This window comes from Haemorhous mexicanus, chromosome 6 (assembly GCF_027477595.1).
Source record: "Haemorhous mexicanus isolate bHaeMex1 chromosome 6, bHaeMex1.pri, whole genome shotgun sequence".
Taxonomy (NCBI): domain Eukaryota; kingdom Metazoa; phylum Chordata; class Aves; order Passeriformes; family Fringillidae; genus Haemorhous; species Haemorhous mexicanus.
In genome coordinates, this window is record NC_082346.1 from 29,691,755 (window position 1) to 29,709,736 (window position 17,982).

A 17,982-nucleotide genomic window follows, 5' to 3' on the forward strand; every position below is an offset into this window, starting at 1 on the left:
CCCAGACTGACTGTAACTCACAGAAAACAAAATTCAGGAGAGATATACAAGAACTCCAGAAATACTTTAAGATTGTTTGTAACATCAGCTGTGAAACAGTATCACAGGTGATGCCAACATGAAACAAGGAAGTACAGAATGAAAGAGCAGTCCAATCAAGCCCTTACCTAGGCTAAGAGCTCATACAGTACTCCATTCAAACCTCACAAAGTTAGCACTTTGCTTTACTAAACTATTGGATTTCATCCCAAACACAGGGTATGCAGTCAGAAATATGTCAAGATCTTCAAGTCATCATTATGCCTCTACTTCTGGTTAAATGAAATAAAAGTATCTATGTTTCCACTGTAGTCTACATATATTTAAGAAAAATTTCAAACTGAAATTTTTAAAATTTACTTGCTACAGTATGATTAGAATTTTTAGTTTTTTAAACTAGAGCCTCTTCTCACTTTGATTTTACAGAAAAAAACTGGTTTTAAGTGGTATCTCAAAGCACATACAAAACTTTAGGAGTTAAGAGACAAAGCCCAATTTGATTTGGGTTGAAATACAGCAAAGGTTTCTTTTAGCAAAGAAACAGACACCATTAACTTCAATGCAAACTTGTCAATTAAGTATCTTTGCATCTCAATAAGAGTTCAACATACCAAGTATCTGCAATTATTCCAGAGCAGATCCTTAGTTTTAGAAAGAGATAGTACAAAAGCAATTTTCCCCTCTACTAAATATCTGAAAGCAGCCCACTGCCCGATACCCGTCTCTTCTACTGAATGATCTACACTTCTATACCTTTCAACTTATCTTCAGACTCACTAATGTGATTCAGGGAAAATCCTAAAATGAATAGAAGACACAGAAAGAAGTAGAAACTGAGACATGCTCAGAATCTGATCTAGAAAGAAATGTTACACTGACATTCTACTAAAAGAATGCAAATCACACATCATATACATACCCCATTAGATGCCTTTTTCTTTGCTTTCCATTCATCTAGTTGAGCCTTTGTCTTTGCATCAACTTTGACCAGCAGCTTCTTCTCTCCAATCTGGAGGTCATGGAGTAGTCTCAGTGCTCGTAGGGTAGAATCTGGCTCTTTGTACTCACAAAATCCAAAGGCTGAAACAGATGATTGAAATGAGAAGTAAAGACATTAAAGCTCTTCAATTCATTTACTTTAAAATGAATTGAAGAGCTTTAAAAATGTGTTTAAAAATGTGTTTTAAATCAACAGACTTGGAACACAGGCACTTGCTTTTACAAAGCCAAGAGTACACATCACAAAAACTCAAAGTTCACTCACTGGACTCACCTTTGATATAATTTATAGTCCAATAAATAAGATAGAACCAGTACACACATTGTAGATGTCCCATCCCTGGAAACTTAAATGGTCAGGTTTGATGGGGGTCTGAACAACCTGATCTAGTTGAAGATGTTCCTGCCCTTCAAAGGGGGTTGGGCTAGAGGAACTTTGAAAGGTCCCTTCCAACTCTTAACTACTCTATGATTGTGTTTGTAAAGCTTTTGACATATCTGTCTTAACTAAGAAATGCAGTCTATACGACAACATCTCAGGTGGATTCGCAATTGTCTGACGACCAAGGGCATCAATCAACAGCTCATTGTTAAACGAGAGGGAAGGGTTTCAAACTTTCAAATATTTCAAACTAGGTTCTTCACAACAGTTATATAAAAGTGTTAAATGAGAAAAAACATTTTTGACAGCAAAATAAAAAAAAGTGTGAGATATAAAAAAGCTGAAGGAACTGAACTACATCCTTAAAAGGAAAAAACCCCACAAACCTAGCAAGATACAAAAACACAGCAAAAAAGTATCTTGCAGTCACTTTGGAAAGGTCAAAAAAATTAAAGGAGTTCAACTCGACAACAGGAAGGGTATATTTTGCATCAGGAAAACCTCCTTCATAGAGAAGAACAACACATATTATTGGAAGTGACTTGTAAAAGTGTTAGAATACTATCTTCCTTTGGGGGCTAAGTCCAAACTGGCAAAGCTTTCTCAGGAATAGTCTATAAATCATTCCATTTCAGAAAAGAAAGGTAAGAAAACTAGGCTCCCAAGACATCTCTCCATTTAACCATGCTCACTTATATTATTTTATTCTCAATTCCAGAAAATACTGGCCCTTTACTAAAAAGCATTTTGCAGCTATCATATTACAGCATCTCAAAATGTAAAATGATTAAGAATGTGTGCAATGTGTCACAATATTAAAATGCTGCCAGCTAATAAAAACAAGAATATATCTAGAGATTTTGAAAGGCACAAACAGTTACCTTGAAGTTTTCCAGATGCCCCTTGCACTCTCTTCCAACTCAAAACCAAACCACATTTCTGCAATTAAGAGAACTATCATTAATTATTACATTCAAAACATTACAAAAATGTGACCACTTTTTGCAAAATATTATAAAATTAAAACAGGGTAAACTACTAAAAATAAAAGATGCCTATATTCAGAGACATCTAGTGTAAAAAAGCTGTACTCGCCATTATTGGATTCAGGCATAGTGGGCTGCTATTTCAGTGAGTGGGAATAGCTCGGCTTTAAGTTTCAATACATTGCTTATGGCTCCTTTATTCATCAGCCAGGGATGAAATTTAACAAGCAGTCTGCTGTACTTACTGCTAGAAGCTGCCGTATGAGCATGTCTGAGGCCTTCTCTGAAATGTTGCCTACAAAAACAGTAGTAGTGGGACCACAGTTTTCATCATTTTCTTTGTTCTTTAAGCCAGGATGATCTTTTCTGACTCCCAAATGTTTTCCAACCATAGACACTGTGGTAGGAACTAACACCTATAAAGAAGAGGAGAAGTTGTAAAATAAAGCATTGGACTGGTTTGTTTTTTTTTTCAATTGATAAGACATGAGACTTAAGGATGCACACTTATTTCAAATTTGAATTTTCATACGAACCTCAGGCTTATGGAGTAAGACACCCATAAGCAGTTCAGGCTTTAATATTTTCTACAACACAAAAAAAGATGGCTATTTTCTGGCAAAGAAAGATAACAAAAGATAACTGAACACAGCCAATGGAGGTCTCAATGTGAGCATACAGTAACACTCTAATGTTATTAATTCTCCTACAAATAACAAGTTTGCAACATTTGAGTCACTGGAAGTTGAATTACCTTACCTAATAGTGTAAAAACCAAGCTGTGAATAAGAAAAGTAACTTTGGCTCAAAGGCTTCAATGGACAAATGACAAATGATCTTAAAGCATCCATACAGTGAAGAAACACTACTGCTTCACTTAATAAACACACAATGCAAAGCCTCTTTAGGTAAAGGAGCAAACATCTGTACATTAACTGTAGAAAGGCAGGCAGGATTATCTGCTCCATTTTGCTACACTTCTTTCACCAATAGTCTCTCTTCTCAGAACACCTTTCTAGAAGTGTCACTTACTAAAAGTTAGTCTAATTACAAAAATCAGTAATAAATTTGTTTCAGTATCTCGGTCTTAAACACACTGGTTACCATGAACATACCCTCCAGTAGAAGAAAATACAAGCTATCCAAAAATTCTGTATTTTGGGGAGATTTCACTTCTGCAAAATCACACAAATGGTAACTCACTTTGAAGTCAAGAAGTAACATTTATATTTTAAAGCACATTTTTTTCCACCCAAAAATCATAAACCTCCCTTCCAACTTGAAATTTGTAAGATAGACAAAGAAACCTTTTATTTGCATTTCCAGAGATGGATATTAGAAGCAATTATTCCTTTTCCTGCAACATGGAGACAGCAAGCTTATCTGCAAGCTTGTCAAATCACACGTTTTTGGACAACCTAGCAGTGCTGCGTGATGGCATTATAAACCTGGATGAGGTAGTGCCTCCAGGGTACTATGTCATGGCTACAAAACTCCAGAGTAAAAGACCTGGAATCTCTCTGATGTAACTGTACTGCACAGGAAGAGCACACATGAACCAAAGATAAAGCCTTTCACTGTATTCTGCACTGTATTTGAGAGAAGTACATCTTCTTGCCAGAACAATAATTGCTTCACCTCTGCAGCTGCTGTCTCCAGACATTACTTCAAACTTTGTCTAGGTGAGAAACTAGCATAACATTTGCATTATAGTTTCATTTAAAATGAAGCAGCTCCTTTCATAGTAGAATTCTGACACAACAGAGCAAAACTAAAACACTGTTGACATATATTAAGTTTTACTCTCAATTTTATTTGGCTATAATCTTATCCCTACTGTAATACTTACAGTTGGAGCAGGAGCCATGATGCCCATTGGTACAGGAATCATAGGGGTCCCTGAGAAAGACAACACAAAAATATTAGTCTGCCCTGTTGAGAACTGATGAATACAAATGGAATCAATGCAGACATGATTTTCAAACTAGACAGCAATTTTGGTCGCGTAAGACTTTCACAGTACTGATTACCAGTAATTCCTCAAGCATTCCAAGGAAGTATATATAACATACCATAGGCATCCTGGTCACTTTCTGGTATAACCATTTCAACTTTGTCACACACAAATCTATTTTCAGAGCATATTCAAGCCACAATATTGTTCTAGAAGACAGTGTGGTGATGAATGAGGCAGGGAATGCCTGAGAGCAAAGGCAGCTGATACCCTACAGATGATCTTGTTCCCAGCTTACAGAATTCCCACAGCACAATGGTTTTTGAACATGGCTTTAGGGATGAGGTCCTGTAGAGAATGGCACCAGGCTTCATGCCACTATTTATGGAATAGCTTAATAAAGGCAGCATAAAAAACCTCTATTGAGAAGCTGCTGAATATTTCACTTGTCAGTCTCCAACATCTAATTTAGAACAATACAGAATTTCAATAATATTCATTAATTAATATTAAATAATATTTTAAATTATTATTGAATCAGATGAAACCATGCAATACCTCTTTTACACTACCAAATTCACTGACAGCTTTAAGCACTTTCAGGAGCCAATATTTGATCATAGGAAAGGCTCTTTATCTTTACAAGCCAGCTGCTAGAGGTTAAGTATATTAAGCGAATGGATTTTATCAAAACTACTTGTTGGTCAGAACACACATTGTGACTTGAGAACAGTGGGGTCAATCTCATGTTCTTCACAGGAATCCTGCATCTCCTTTTTTTTTTTTTCATTCTAGAGACTTCATTGTTTTTCCCCTCTCAATCCTTCCCTTACTGTTGTATTCAGAAAATCCTGAACAAACTACTGCAACCTACTGCTCCCAGACTTAATGTTACCCCACTTTCTCTAGTGTTTAGTCTTAAAACACTTCTCCTCAGACATCCTTTCCAAGTTTTTCCTCATCCACTCTGGTTTTGCTTTATTTATGTTTTTATTTTCTCCAGCTCTCAATTCTCTTCCTCGGTCCCTTCATATTAAGATCATAATACCGCTCATTCCACCAAATCATTCAGACAATCAAAACTGTATTGCTCTCCCATGGTCTCTGTTTTAACACACCACAGCATCTCACAGGCTGTAGCAACTACTCCCAAGCAAGACTGTTTGTGCAGCCCTATAATTATATTAATTATCACAATGGCTTTTAAAGTTATAGCTCAGCAAACACACTTGTGTTATCACTGATAGTTTCACAGAATTATCTGCCCAATGTTCAGTGGAAGCCACAAAAATCCACTGAAATATTGGGCATCGTCAGGAAACATAATGACCATAAAGGCATCACTTAGCTGCTACACAAAAGCTTGGTGCACCTACAATTTTGACTAAGGCCTACAGACCTGGTCTTTGCAACCCAAGGCTGCCTAGCCTCACAGGACAACACCTTCATGACTTCACTAGTGAAGGAGCTGCTTTACTAAGAAAGGCTGCAAACTCTGAGACTCTTCAAGTGTGGAGGTTTGCAAGGCATGGAACGTGGCTGAGGTGTACAGAACCCTAAACTCAGCTCACCCGACTCCCACATCAGAACTAGGGAAGGAGGGAGACATTGAGTAGGCAGTGAGTTTAAAGACAGACTTAAGAGTAACAGAGTAGCACTTTTCACAGCGCAGTTAATGAACTTTTAAAATTTGGTTTAAGATGTGACAGAGATGAACAGAGTAAAAAATTCCAAAATGTTCATAAATGACAGGTCCAGAAAAATACAAAGAACAACCAGATCATACTCTAAGATCCCTAACACTACTGGTGTATGAAGCAAAAGACTAAGAAAGCAGACAGGGATACATACCCACCCTAAATACTGACTTCTAGTTCCACTGCCCACACAATGCATCAGCCTACATGGACTGCAGGTCTGACCTACTACAGCACTTCTGGCATGCAAAATGGGGTTTTTTACACCTTAGTGGTATCCAGAAATCTTCAGAGATTTATCAGAATCACCTCCTTATCAAATCTCCCACACTAATATTGGGAAATGCTAAAACTTCCTGGTTTTAGCAACTGCATTTTTAAGCAAAGCAAATCACCTTTCCTAACTTCGTTATTATGCAAGCAAACTACTCCAACTGAAACTCTTCAAAAAATTACAGGCTGAGGAAAATGAGACACGAATTTTTGACCAAACAGCTAGCTAAAGATAATATTTTAAGTCACTAAAATTGTGATCTTACATATGGACTAAATTCAGAGCAGATTTCATAAAATCTCTGTGGCATTTTCAGCTCTACCGATGTGCTTATACTAAGAAGTGAGATCTATATTCCTCCCTCTACAAGTCAAAATATGTTGTCTGCGCAAGCAAGCAAATCATGTTTCTCTTATGCAGACAGAAGTTTTATTCTCACCTAATACCAGTCTTCTCCACTGAATAGTATGTAGATACTATTCAGATTCCTAATACTAAAATGAGACTATTTAAGCACAAGAGAACAAAAAGATCTTTGTCACACATGCTAAGAGGCAAAATGTTCAGAGCCAAAAATTATAACAAGCATTTTAAAAGATATTTCAGAAAGACTTTTTTTTTAAGGATCTAGTGTTTTATACACTAGTATACACAAACTGGAGCTAGGAAAAATAAGATGTATGATTTTAAAATTCAACCTGAAATTTTTGATGGCAGGATGCTACCTAAGGAAGAACTCTGCCATTATCAGAAAATAGGTAACATCTCATAGTTTTCAATAAAAATGTTTCAAAAAATTAATGCAAGATTAGTCTGATAAATGATATGCAGAAATCTTTTTGTAGTTCAACCATCTGTTTTTTAATGCCTCTATTGTCTATAAAACACTCCTGTACAACACAGTTTAAGACAATACAGACAAGACAGGAGTTATTTTCTGCAGCTCTTATGATGAATTCTGAAGAGGTAATTCTCTGATGTTTTCTCTTCTCCCACTTGCTCTATGGTCTCCTACCTCAAGTCATCATTATGTATACTCACAATGTACAGAAAGCAAGCTGTTCCAGACAGTTAAAGTCTCAACTCAAAAAACAGAGGCTGATCTTACAGATGAACAAAGAAAAAAGGTAGAAAAAATTTTGGGAAGATGAGAAGAAATTATAAGGCTAACTAAATTTGCAAGACATTTAGAGGAAAGAATAGAAGAAGCAAAAGAAAGTGGGACATTAAAATGGAGGAAAACAACTAAACAAGTTGAACCTTCTCTGAAAGTTACTCCTCTATTTTCACATTACACATACTCAGCGTACCCAAGAGTTTCCAAAGGCTATTACAATGGATTACTCTCAAAACAGTGGCTTTGGAACACCTAATATAAACAGAAATCGTCACTCAGCTTCAGTCTTGAATAAAGGCTCAAGAAAAGTCAGTATTTCATTTCTGATCAAAAGTAAACTGGCTTTGGTAGACCAAAAGGAGCTTGCTCACATGACATGATCTGTGGGAAAACTAGAAACTCAACTGCAATGTACACAAATCAGAGTTACCAAGATATATTATTTACAAAAGTTACTGGCTCTTAAAGGCATTCAGAATAATATAAAGAAATTAAATTCTACAATACTTCCATATATTAATATAACTTACCAGGAGGTACAGGCGGAGGAAAACCAGGAAACTGTGGAGGTGGGATCCCAGGGGGAAGCGTTGGGATTCCCATAGGAGGGCGATTCAAATGAGGCGGAAAAGACATACTTGCAGTCACAATCTGTAAAAAAGACAGAAAAGGAAACTTGTACTAGTCAGTTCCCAAATGTGAATTACAAAAGCAGTGAAGTGGTAAATGTCCATAATTATTTAAAATTTTTATATGGACATTCAACTACAAACTAAAACTAATTTTTTTCAACTTTTTTTCCCCCAGCTATTCATTATGTTAGAGATGTAGTAGAAGTCTTCTTTCTCAATTAAAAACAGCACTTCTAAGGAAGTGTTTCAGAATGAAGTGAAAAACAAAGCTATATCTGACTCCTCATATCAATAAGAGCATTTAACAGTTAGTACAGTTTCTTTAAAATAAAGCTATCTTTGCAGTATTAGAAAGCAAAACTGATCTTGTAACACATTTTCAATAAAGCAAGTAGTTCTGTTGTACAAGAATTGATCACACACAATACAACTGTAGAACAAGACACCAGAATGAAGTGGGACATTCGCAATGCTCAGCACTAAGGGGAGTTGTATTTAAGATGACATTGGAGAGATTCTCAAATCCCAGCAGAAAGAGAGTTAAAAGCCTGAAAGAGGGTTCTGTGATCTATTTTTAACTTCCCAGTCCACAAATCTCCTAGAGCACAACTTGGACATTAGCCCATGAGCTGAGGGTCAACACACTCCCATAGAGAGTAAAGATAACTTCAAACACCATTTTCTATTCAGATTATTATTTTACATGCATATTACTGACCCTGAAACAGAGACCACCCAGTCATAAAACACTCAACATCACCCTTACTACAACTAAGGCATGCATTCTTGCTTCCAGTATTGTTTCAGTAACCTTACACAGTCAAGTCCTCATGGAAGGCTGGCCCTCAGTTCTAAAAAAACCAAAACTGGTCACAATATTACTACTGAGCATATACCTACATTCACACTGCAGTGAGGAAGCATTGGAGAAGTTCACACACAGTGGATCATGTGGCTATGAATCATGAAGACACAGTATCACAAGTGACAAGAACCCAGTAAGCTGTCGGCAGAAATGTTTGCATTTCTCATTGGACTCTACAAACTGCCTCACAACCTACAGTATCAGATCTGCACTGCACCTGCTTTCCAAACAGGCAACCATGAGTCAAAACTGAAGCAAGGCTGTCTGGAGAAACAGTTATGGTAAGCAAAATTCTGATACATGCAACAGAACCATAGATTGTAACATGCTTTCTTCAAGCCAGGAACACAATGGCACTGAACACACAAGGAATGGAAAACAAGCTTTGCTGGAGACAGATGTACCTTCCAGACTTGTTCAAGAGCAAGCCATTAGTCTTAAATACGAGAAGTAAAAGACAGTATCAGTACTCTAAAATAACAGCGGGTACATCTGAAAGATGCAAAAAATTCTAGTAACTACCACCTGGAAAAACTTTACTTCCTCAGATTCTGGAAACAACTATGAGAGATAAATGCATATAGCAGACTGAAAAGGATGAAAGAGAAATCCAGATGTATTTGGTAATACCTTCTAACACCAGAACTTACTTATTCTGGTCTAAGAACACATATATAACCCTATCACATAATTCATCCAAGGAAACATTTACAACTACATCAATGACACAAGGTATGTGATGAGGGCATTCACTGACCCCTAAGGGCATTTATCAATATATCACCAGGCAAAACAATGAACACTCCTGTGACACAAGGTCTAAGATGGCAGAAACTTTCACACACAGAAAAAAATAACCAAGAGAAACCCACAAAATTAAGATCTTCAAGGCTCCCAGCTCTTACCTACGTTTCAAGCTGATAAACAACTGGATAAAACTCAAAGCTGTTTTGGGGCAGATGGTACAAACAATAAGCTACTGTGTCTGAAATGGTTCTAAACAGGCTACAACAGAGTTGCACCATTAGAGGTCCACACGATGTTAATGCATGGTCTGTAAAACATATAAGAATAACTGGGGAAGTAATTTTCCAGGCTGCCTGTGGGTGCAATCCCTTCTCTCGCTCTGATAAACACTTTATCTGAGCCATCATTTTGGAGATGCCAACAAAAAAAGCCTGGGGACTAAGAAGTACTTTGAATTAAAAGAAATTAAAGTTATTTGAATTAAAAGAATGGTATGCTGAAACATACCATAGCCAGTGGATGTTAAATATGCGCAGAGAAGGAACTGTTTGGTTGGTTTTTTTACAATTTAAATTTAATAACCAAAGATTTAGCAGTCAACAAAGTTACTGTTGCTGCGTAAAAGGCAGTAAGAAGAGAACAAACTTAGTCTTTCAATCTTTCAAGCAGATGATGTGGAACACACTGTTACACACAGGACTTCAACAGTCCATTTCAAAGCACTTCCTTCTTTCACCCCTCACCCCCCATGTTTGTACCATTATTTTCACAGCAGCTAGAAAGCTGCCCTGTTACTGACTTAATTCTTACAGGGACAAATCCTAGCAACTCTGCTGCCTGTGGCATTTAAGATCAAAACTAGAACTAAGGAAAGCCTTGGTCTCCTTCTCACTACTCTGTGTAACTGCTAATGTGAAAGCAGCAGAGAGAACAGTTTAATTCTGTTTCCGTTATGAAAGCTATGAGGATCAAGATACCAGGAGTGAAACTGCTCACTGGAGAAGTGAGAGATCTGGCCAAGGGAGGAAGATGCATCCAAGATGCTACAATTAAGGGAACTGCACAACACATTCTTTTCTGTCAGGAGCTAGACAACACACCAAAAACACAGATACACCTTCAACAGTCACCGGGGCTCTGAATCAAATTTCTAAGCAACTACAAATCAAAGGTTAGGTATGAAAATTTAGGAGATGCTAAGCTGAATCTACGTAGAATACACTTGCAGACATATCAGGAACAGCACCTTGAACTTCTCTGCAGACTGTCCTCCTCCTCCTACCTTGCCAGTACAGTTCAGTGATCAATTTCTGATACATTTACTGTGATCTCAGGAATATACACAGTGAACAACCAACTTCCCTAATTTATTCAAACGTCTAAGTAAGAAACTAAACAGTCCTAACATATTTTTAAAACATCAGCTGACTTACAGAAGTATTGCCTCTAGTGAAACTGAATGTAAGCAGCATTCTTGACAGCTGCAGTTAAACTAGCAGCTCTCTAAGCAAGAGTTTAACCTGTATGAATGTTACAGCGGTCAAAAAATACAGAAAAGCAGTGATCATCTGGCCTGATAGCACTCAAAATACTGAAAAAACAACATCTTTACCTCCCAGAATGATGGACTTATGTCAGGTCTCAGACTCAAAGTGCAGTCAGTTTAGGCTGTGCCTGTGCCAGCAAGCCATACAATAGGAACAAGTCTGTTAAACAAAACCAATGGAAATTAAGACCCTAATGTCTACACTACATGTTTTGGGGAGGCTCACCCCACTAAAAGAAATGCCAGTTTGTAGGTATGAGTGCATTTTTGAATATATTTTCATCCAAAAGGAATCCAGCTTATCCACTGGAATAGCACAAGCCTATATGAAATAAACTTCTTAAGTGATGATGACTGTGAGATTTCCTTCAAGAGCACACCCTTGATCCAAGTGAACACAGTAACGTAGGTGAACACCTTATTAGCCTTGGGCCATTTCTCTAAGCTGCAGATTAATTATATAATGAATAGTAAAACACCTAAGTTTACTCTATGCAGACCTAGCTCAAAAACAGCCTGAGCTACTAAGGCAAGTGCTACATAAACACAGCTATAATATTCCAGGTTCAACTTTGGCCCAGAAGGAACTCAGCTGCTTTCTACACTGCACTTCTGACTTAAGTCCTGGTGGAAATAAGCAACATGCAGAGCAAACTGCACCAATCTCCTGAAACGAGAGAGTACAGGGATATATGCATAGGTTCTAAGGTTTGGTAAAATCCACTGAGACTGGTTAATCCTGTCATGGTGAGATCCCTGCTGGGAGGGAGCTCTGTCCACCAGGAGCATGCTGGCTCTGATTTACAGCTGAGCAAATGCAGAGAGCTCACCTTAGGGCTGGAATCAAGTGTCTGAGTCCACACAGAACTCAAAACTACTACAAAACAAGAGTCAACATCACCGAGACACTGCTGCCCTGTTCTTCTTTATCATCTCTGACTCCTAGAAGTCCCAATAAGAGGGGACTGAGATTGTACTGGTCTGGCTGCACTGTTAACGCAGTAATTTCTTTTTAAATAGTATTCTTTTAACCTTCTGTTTTACTGACCCCATTTTTTTTTAATAGGGGTGAAGAGATATGCCATAAGCAGAACGTAAACTCTATAAAAATTGCTGGTAATGAATGTATTTTAAATTGGCAATTCCATCGTATATTCAGGGCAGCGTATATTCAGGGCAGCGTCGTAATTCTACCATTGTTACAGGATCAATATTAGTATCTCTGTTTACACATCAGAAACTTTATTTAGAAACTTGCAAAACATTTGAACCAATTTCAAAGCACTCAGGTTCCCCATGGAGCAACCAGTTGCAATACTTACTACTGCTACACCAAACAAAGTTAAAACTGACTGCAAAACCCCTCAAGTCTTAATGCACAAACAAACTTCATGTCTTTTAGGAATACATACATGACATGTCATAGCAACAGTGACAGTATGGCTGATCTAGTTTGATTCAATTTTATCTAATTTTAACTTCCTTTCAATGTTTTCCCAAAACACTTCTCCTGCACCACAAAAAATCTGTACCCTTAGTCTAGAATAACTTGCACAAAACAGCTGTGCAGGCTGAAGAAAACATAGGCAACAAACCCGTCTGTTAAAGTCTGTACTATCACACAGGTTTGTGTGCTGGTCTCCACACGATGGGTGGATATTTAAGCCATTCCATTATAAAAGCAGCCTCCTAGCTTGTCACCCAACAAAAGTGCTGTTTATATTACTACTTGTCATCAAAAAAAAGCTCCCTAAAAGAAAAATCTTCTGTTCCGAGCCGACTGGTTTCCTCAGTGAAAATGACCACTTTCTCAGACCCCTATAGTTTTCTCCAAAATGCCCTGCAAGTGAAGCAAGATTTAAATGTTAAATACAACAGACACAGGGAGAGATAAAATATATTATAGATTTCGTAAGCTAAGAACAAAAATAGTAGTATTTGCTCTAACTTGTTTTTCAGAGGTGATCTAGAAAGTGTTTAGTAATTGTTGTGGAATAGCTGCATCCCACTGTTATTATAAAGCAACACAAAAAGCAGTGTGTCCACCAGTCTCAGTCCAAGAGCCCTTTAAGTAGAGGTCCATTAAGTGTGTCATCAGAACTTTAAGATACTTGATTTAATTCCTAATTCTGTGCCTCTGCACCCATATAAAGCCCTGGTTAGTGAAGTAAGTGACTCTGCATTCTAACTTGGCTATTGACTCTTCCCAAACCAGAAACACGGCTGTGGCATTACAGCACTTACATGAATGAGCACTCAGAGGCAGAGAAACAAGCAAACACAAAGCTCTCTGATCAATGCCACTCCTACACAAGGAAAGTAAGAAACTCTCTTATTCTTCCTTTTAATTTGTTCTGAACTCACCTCATAAATGCTGATGCAATATCTGAAATAATGCTTTCCTGCCACACACACAAAAGGACTAAAATTCAGTGTGTGTGTATTTCAGTCTGAATGGGCTAAGAAATACAAAACTTTTGAGAGCTAACTTTCTCTTGGGCCGTTAGCGACCTTAAAAAAAGAAACAATAAAACCATTAGTTGTCTTCAGGATGGTCCCTGTGTTGAAACAAAAATTCTCCTTCAGGCAGACAAAGGTCTTTTTCTTCAACGGAAAAAAGACATCATGAGAAAAACATGCCGTGTGCACATCACAACGGCTCCTGACACGGATGAATCACTCTTGACTACTGTACGCACGACCTGCTAACACGTGTTTAAAGATGACCATGCCAATCCACACTAAGGACAATAACTTCTTTGTCGCAATATATCGCGTTTCCTAGCGCGATCGGTTTCCCCGACATGCAAAAGTAAAAATCCCACCCACAGTCCAAGGCGGCCGGGCCCGGGGAACAGCGTCGGGCGCCAGCAAAGCTCCGCGCAGGTCCTGGTCCCGGGCGTGCGACGGGCTCCCCTCGCCTCCCGCAGGGCCGCTCCCGAACCTCCCGCCGTGGCCGGCGGAATGGACTCCCACGCGTCTCAGCGGGAGAGGAAGCGCTGAGCCTCGCGAGCACCGCCCCGAGGCCGCTCGCCCGTTCCACGCCCCGTCCAGGCCCGAGCCGCCTCCCCAGCGAGCGCCCGCCGCGGCCCAGTGGCCTCGGCCCGGTCCCGGCCGTGCCTCCGCCCAGCGGGCGGCAGAGAAGCCACCGCCTCGCGCCCTCCCTCCCTGCCTCCCTCATCCCCCCGCAGCCCCTCGGTTCTCACCCGTCGGCTGCGGAGCGGGGCGGGGATGGCGCGGGGGAGGCGTTGGGCCGACTGAGGCCCCGCTAGGCCGCGAACACACCGCGCCGAGCCGCTGCCGCCGCGCCGCGCGGGGTCATGTGACCCGCCTCTTCCGCCAGCGGCCCGGCATGCACCGCGCCGCGCCACCACAGAGGCGGCCGTGCCAGAGCGCCCCCGCTCGCGCCCAGGCAGTACCGCGGCTGACCATAGAGAGGCGGCGGGCAGAAGGGCCGGGGCAGCCAAGGGGCATGCGCGCTGCCGCCATCTTTAGTGCGGGGGGCGGCGCGGGGCGGTGACCCGGCTCGGAGCTCCGCCATGTCGGGGTCAAGTGCCGCCGGTCGGGGCAGGAGGCCTTGGAAATCCCCCGGCTGTGGGTGGCACGGAGCCTTGCCTGTCTGTCAGCCGTCATGACCCCCTCAGCCAGGCACTCAGGCCAGGCTGAGCTGCGACTCGCCCGTGACGGTGGTCGGGACGGGCTGTACCGTAGGCAGAGAATCCCCTCCCGCATTGTTTGGGATGCACCCCAGGATGTAACTGCCTTTAATGGAAGGTTCTGTGTGCTGTAAAAGACCTAAGGATTTACACAGCAAAAAGAGCGTGCCTTAGGCAGCTGTATGCTCATCAGAAAGACGCCACTGTGCTTTTGGGCCTAGCCATGGTCTACAACTGGTAGTTTCTTTGACCTACTTTCAGCATTTAAACTACATTAAGAGACAATTTTCAACACGAAATGCAAGACAGTAATTGCTGTAGTTATGCCACTGGTGGCAAGGAGTTGCAAGTGGAAAGAGGAAGTGACTATGAATGAGAGGAATGTGACCTTACAGACTATTATGAGGTAGACCACAAAATGAGCACGTGCATAAATCTGCTTAAAAAGTGTTGGATTAACTAGGGAAAAAATGTGTTGTATTTTACATTGTTTAAAGAAAAGTGCTCAAAAAACAAGAGTCCAATGACAAAATCACCTGTAGAACAACTTCTTCAGTACAAAGCAGATTAAAACTATCCGGCTGATGTCATACGTGCTACTGAACAGCCAACAACTGTGTTGGAACTAAGGTCCTGTTCATCACTGTGCTTTACATGATGTCTAAGAGTAAATATTTTAGCAATAAGAGATACTTCAAGAAATACTTTAAGTTTGAATGTAATTTTTTTCTCCCACCAGAAACAGCATTTTTACTTTCTATTAATTACTGCTTATTCTAAAGAGCTGGCATATCTCCCTCAAACTAATACAAATTTAGTGACCACAATACTGACTATTGTTAATATTTAAAATCATTTATAAGCATACCTAAGAAAACCAAGGAAAAGAGAAAGGGCATAACAAAAATTTTCAGAATCTTCTCTGTCTTGTCTCAACAGCTCAGACAACAACAGCTCAGCTTAAAAAAGAAATGTGAATCCCAAACTGATTTGTGCTGCTGTAATAAGTTTTTATTTACAGGAAACATTGCAAAGGCTTTGCTCAACTAGACATTCATTATTTTTTTAGCCAAAGAAATAGGCTATTTTGCATTTATTCTTCTTACACAAATCAACTATAGCCTTCTGTGTCCTTCTTAATCAAGGAAGAATAGCAGCAGAAGCATCCAGTAAATGTAACTACTTTCCTGTCTTTACTCTTTCTGCTATGGGATTTTATAATTGCCCACCCCTAGTGCTTGTATTATCTTTCTGCCTTTCAGTTACACAACTGAGATCCCTTTTCCAGATACTGATCACAGTTCACTTTCTTCAGTTCTCACTGCAAACTGCAGGATTTTGTGCTGAAGCCAATAGTGAAGATTGCACTACATGGCTTTTAATATTGAGGTTAAAATTAAGAGGTGCTCTTTTTGTCTGCCAATTGTCTTGTATTTCAAGCATGAGAAATCATCCCAAAAATGTTAGGCAGCACCTCAGGGTACAGGGGTCACATTGTTTCTAGACTATGCATTCTAAACATTTTATGTGCATTTTTTCTTCCCTTCCTCATATCCTTTAATTGCTCCCTCTATCACATTACCAGTCTAAATAGAGGCACTTAGAGGAAGATCCCTTAGATGCTAGACTCATTGATCTCATTACTTGGCTCCTCTGAATAGCACTGTGAGATTTAGAAGTTTCTACCTCATATGTATTAGTTATATTCATTATTCAGGATTTTTTCAGTCTGAAGACATTTGGTTCACCAAAACTTTATTCTTACAGATGTCAGTCTATTTTGTCAATCTCTTAAATTAATCTTTTATGCAAAATACCAAGTGAAATTACATTATTGTTACAGCATTAAAGAGAACAGGAAAAAGAGTTACTGTGCCAATCTTCAGTCATTCATCACCACTAAGCTGCATAAAATAAATAAATCATGTATATGCCCATACAAATATATAGTACAATCTAGTATAACGAAAGTACTTCAGCAATAGACTTTAATTCTGAGAGGGCCTCAGTCACTCCTTGTGTTAGAAGATTCATTGATGCCTCATTTTCACAGTACTTGGACCTGTTGACTCAGTTTTGTGAAATGATGATACTTCAAAGGAAAACTTGAAATCAGTGCCTTCTACATGGATATCCAATTTTTGTAATTTTGCTCCCTTTTTAAACTGTTTGTCTAAAACTGAAGCAGGGGACCAAAGGATGGGGCACCTTATAGCTGTCTATTAGTGGTTATCAACATGCAATGTCCACCGAAGGAAAAAAGTGTATGTCCCTCCTCTGGTGAAGTAACCGCTAGCATTTGATCTGAACATCCATCTGAAAACTCTTGTTACTTTAGAAGAGAAACTGCCTGTGCACTGGCTATGCTACAACAAAAATATTTTTTGCATATTATCTAAAAGAGCCAATGAAAAGTAATTAGCTATTTTCTTGTAGCACCCCATGAGCCAATATGAGGTTGGAGCCACTACAGGCCAAGGTCCTTCCTCACCGAGTGGTTTCTTTGATCATCTCTGGGGTTCACCTCCCATTCCTGTGGCTCCAATTTGTGACAGTGAATCTGCCATTTCTTGGCAGGTGTGTGCCTCTATTTTGGACCTGCAGACTCTTTCAGCTATATAAATGATGTTTACCCATAGGTTGAAGCTACAGACGTGAGAGAAACCCCAAAGGCTGCAATGACAGTGACCAGTGGCTCTCCTTGGCGAGACTTCGTTTAAACCTATGAGTGGCAGATGAGATTTGGGCGCCAAGTGCTCTCTTCTCAGGTAGACACCGTGATCCATTCATTTGCCAGATTCGGAGGCGTGGGAGCAGCCGCCTCTTCGTTCTCCAGGCAGCGGGAGGAAAGAACTTCACTACGAATTTCATCCCTTTAAACCCTGCTGGGGGCTGTTTACACTCCTCCGGCGCAGCTCTTTGGGGAGCCCAGGCGTGTGTGAGACAGTGGGGCGAAAACAAAACGAGGGGAACAGAAAACCTCCGCGTCACCGCTAGGGCCGCGGCACCGCGCCTGCCCGCCACGGGCACCGCGCGTCCCGGCCGGCGCGGCGAGTCCGGGGCGCTGCAGTCTCCGGACTACAGCTCC

The 17,982-nt window shown here is 40.0% G+C and overlaps 1 protein-coding gene across 2 annotated transcripts in view; it reads right to left on the minus strand.

Annotated features, from left to right (window-relative positions):
- RBM25 (RNA binding motif protein 25) overlaps positions 1 to 14,571 on the minus strand; it is a 32,445-nt gene extending 17,874 nt beyond the window's left edge. For both annotated transcript variants that reach the window (XM_059849614.1, XM_059849613.1), the window contains exons 1-6: positions 14,445 to 14,571; positions 7,979 to 8,099; positions 4,256 to 4,305; positions 2,652 to 2,822; positions 2,302 to 2,359; positions 959 to 1,119 (exon numbers count right to left, since the gene is read on the minus strand). In XM_059849614.1, the coding sequence (XP_059705597.1) occupies positions 959 to 1,119; positions 2,302 to 2,359; positions 2,652 to 2,822; positions 4,256 to 4,305; positions 7,979 to 8,084 (546 nt within the window). In that variant the 5' untranslated portion in view covers positions 8,085 to 8,099; positions 14,445 to 14,571. The remainder of the gene's footprint in view (positions 1 to 958; positions 1,120 to 2,301; positions 2,360 to 2,651; positions 2,823 to 4,255; positions 4,306 to 7,978; positions 8,100 to 14,444) is intronic.
- Between the last annotated feature and the right edge of the window lie 3,411 nt (positions 14,572 to 17,982).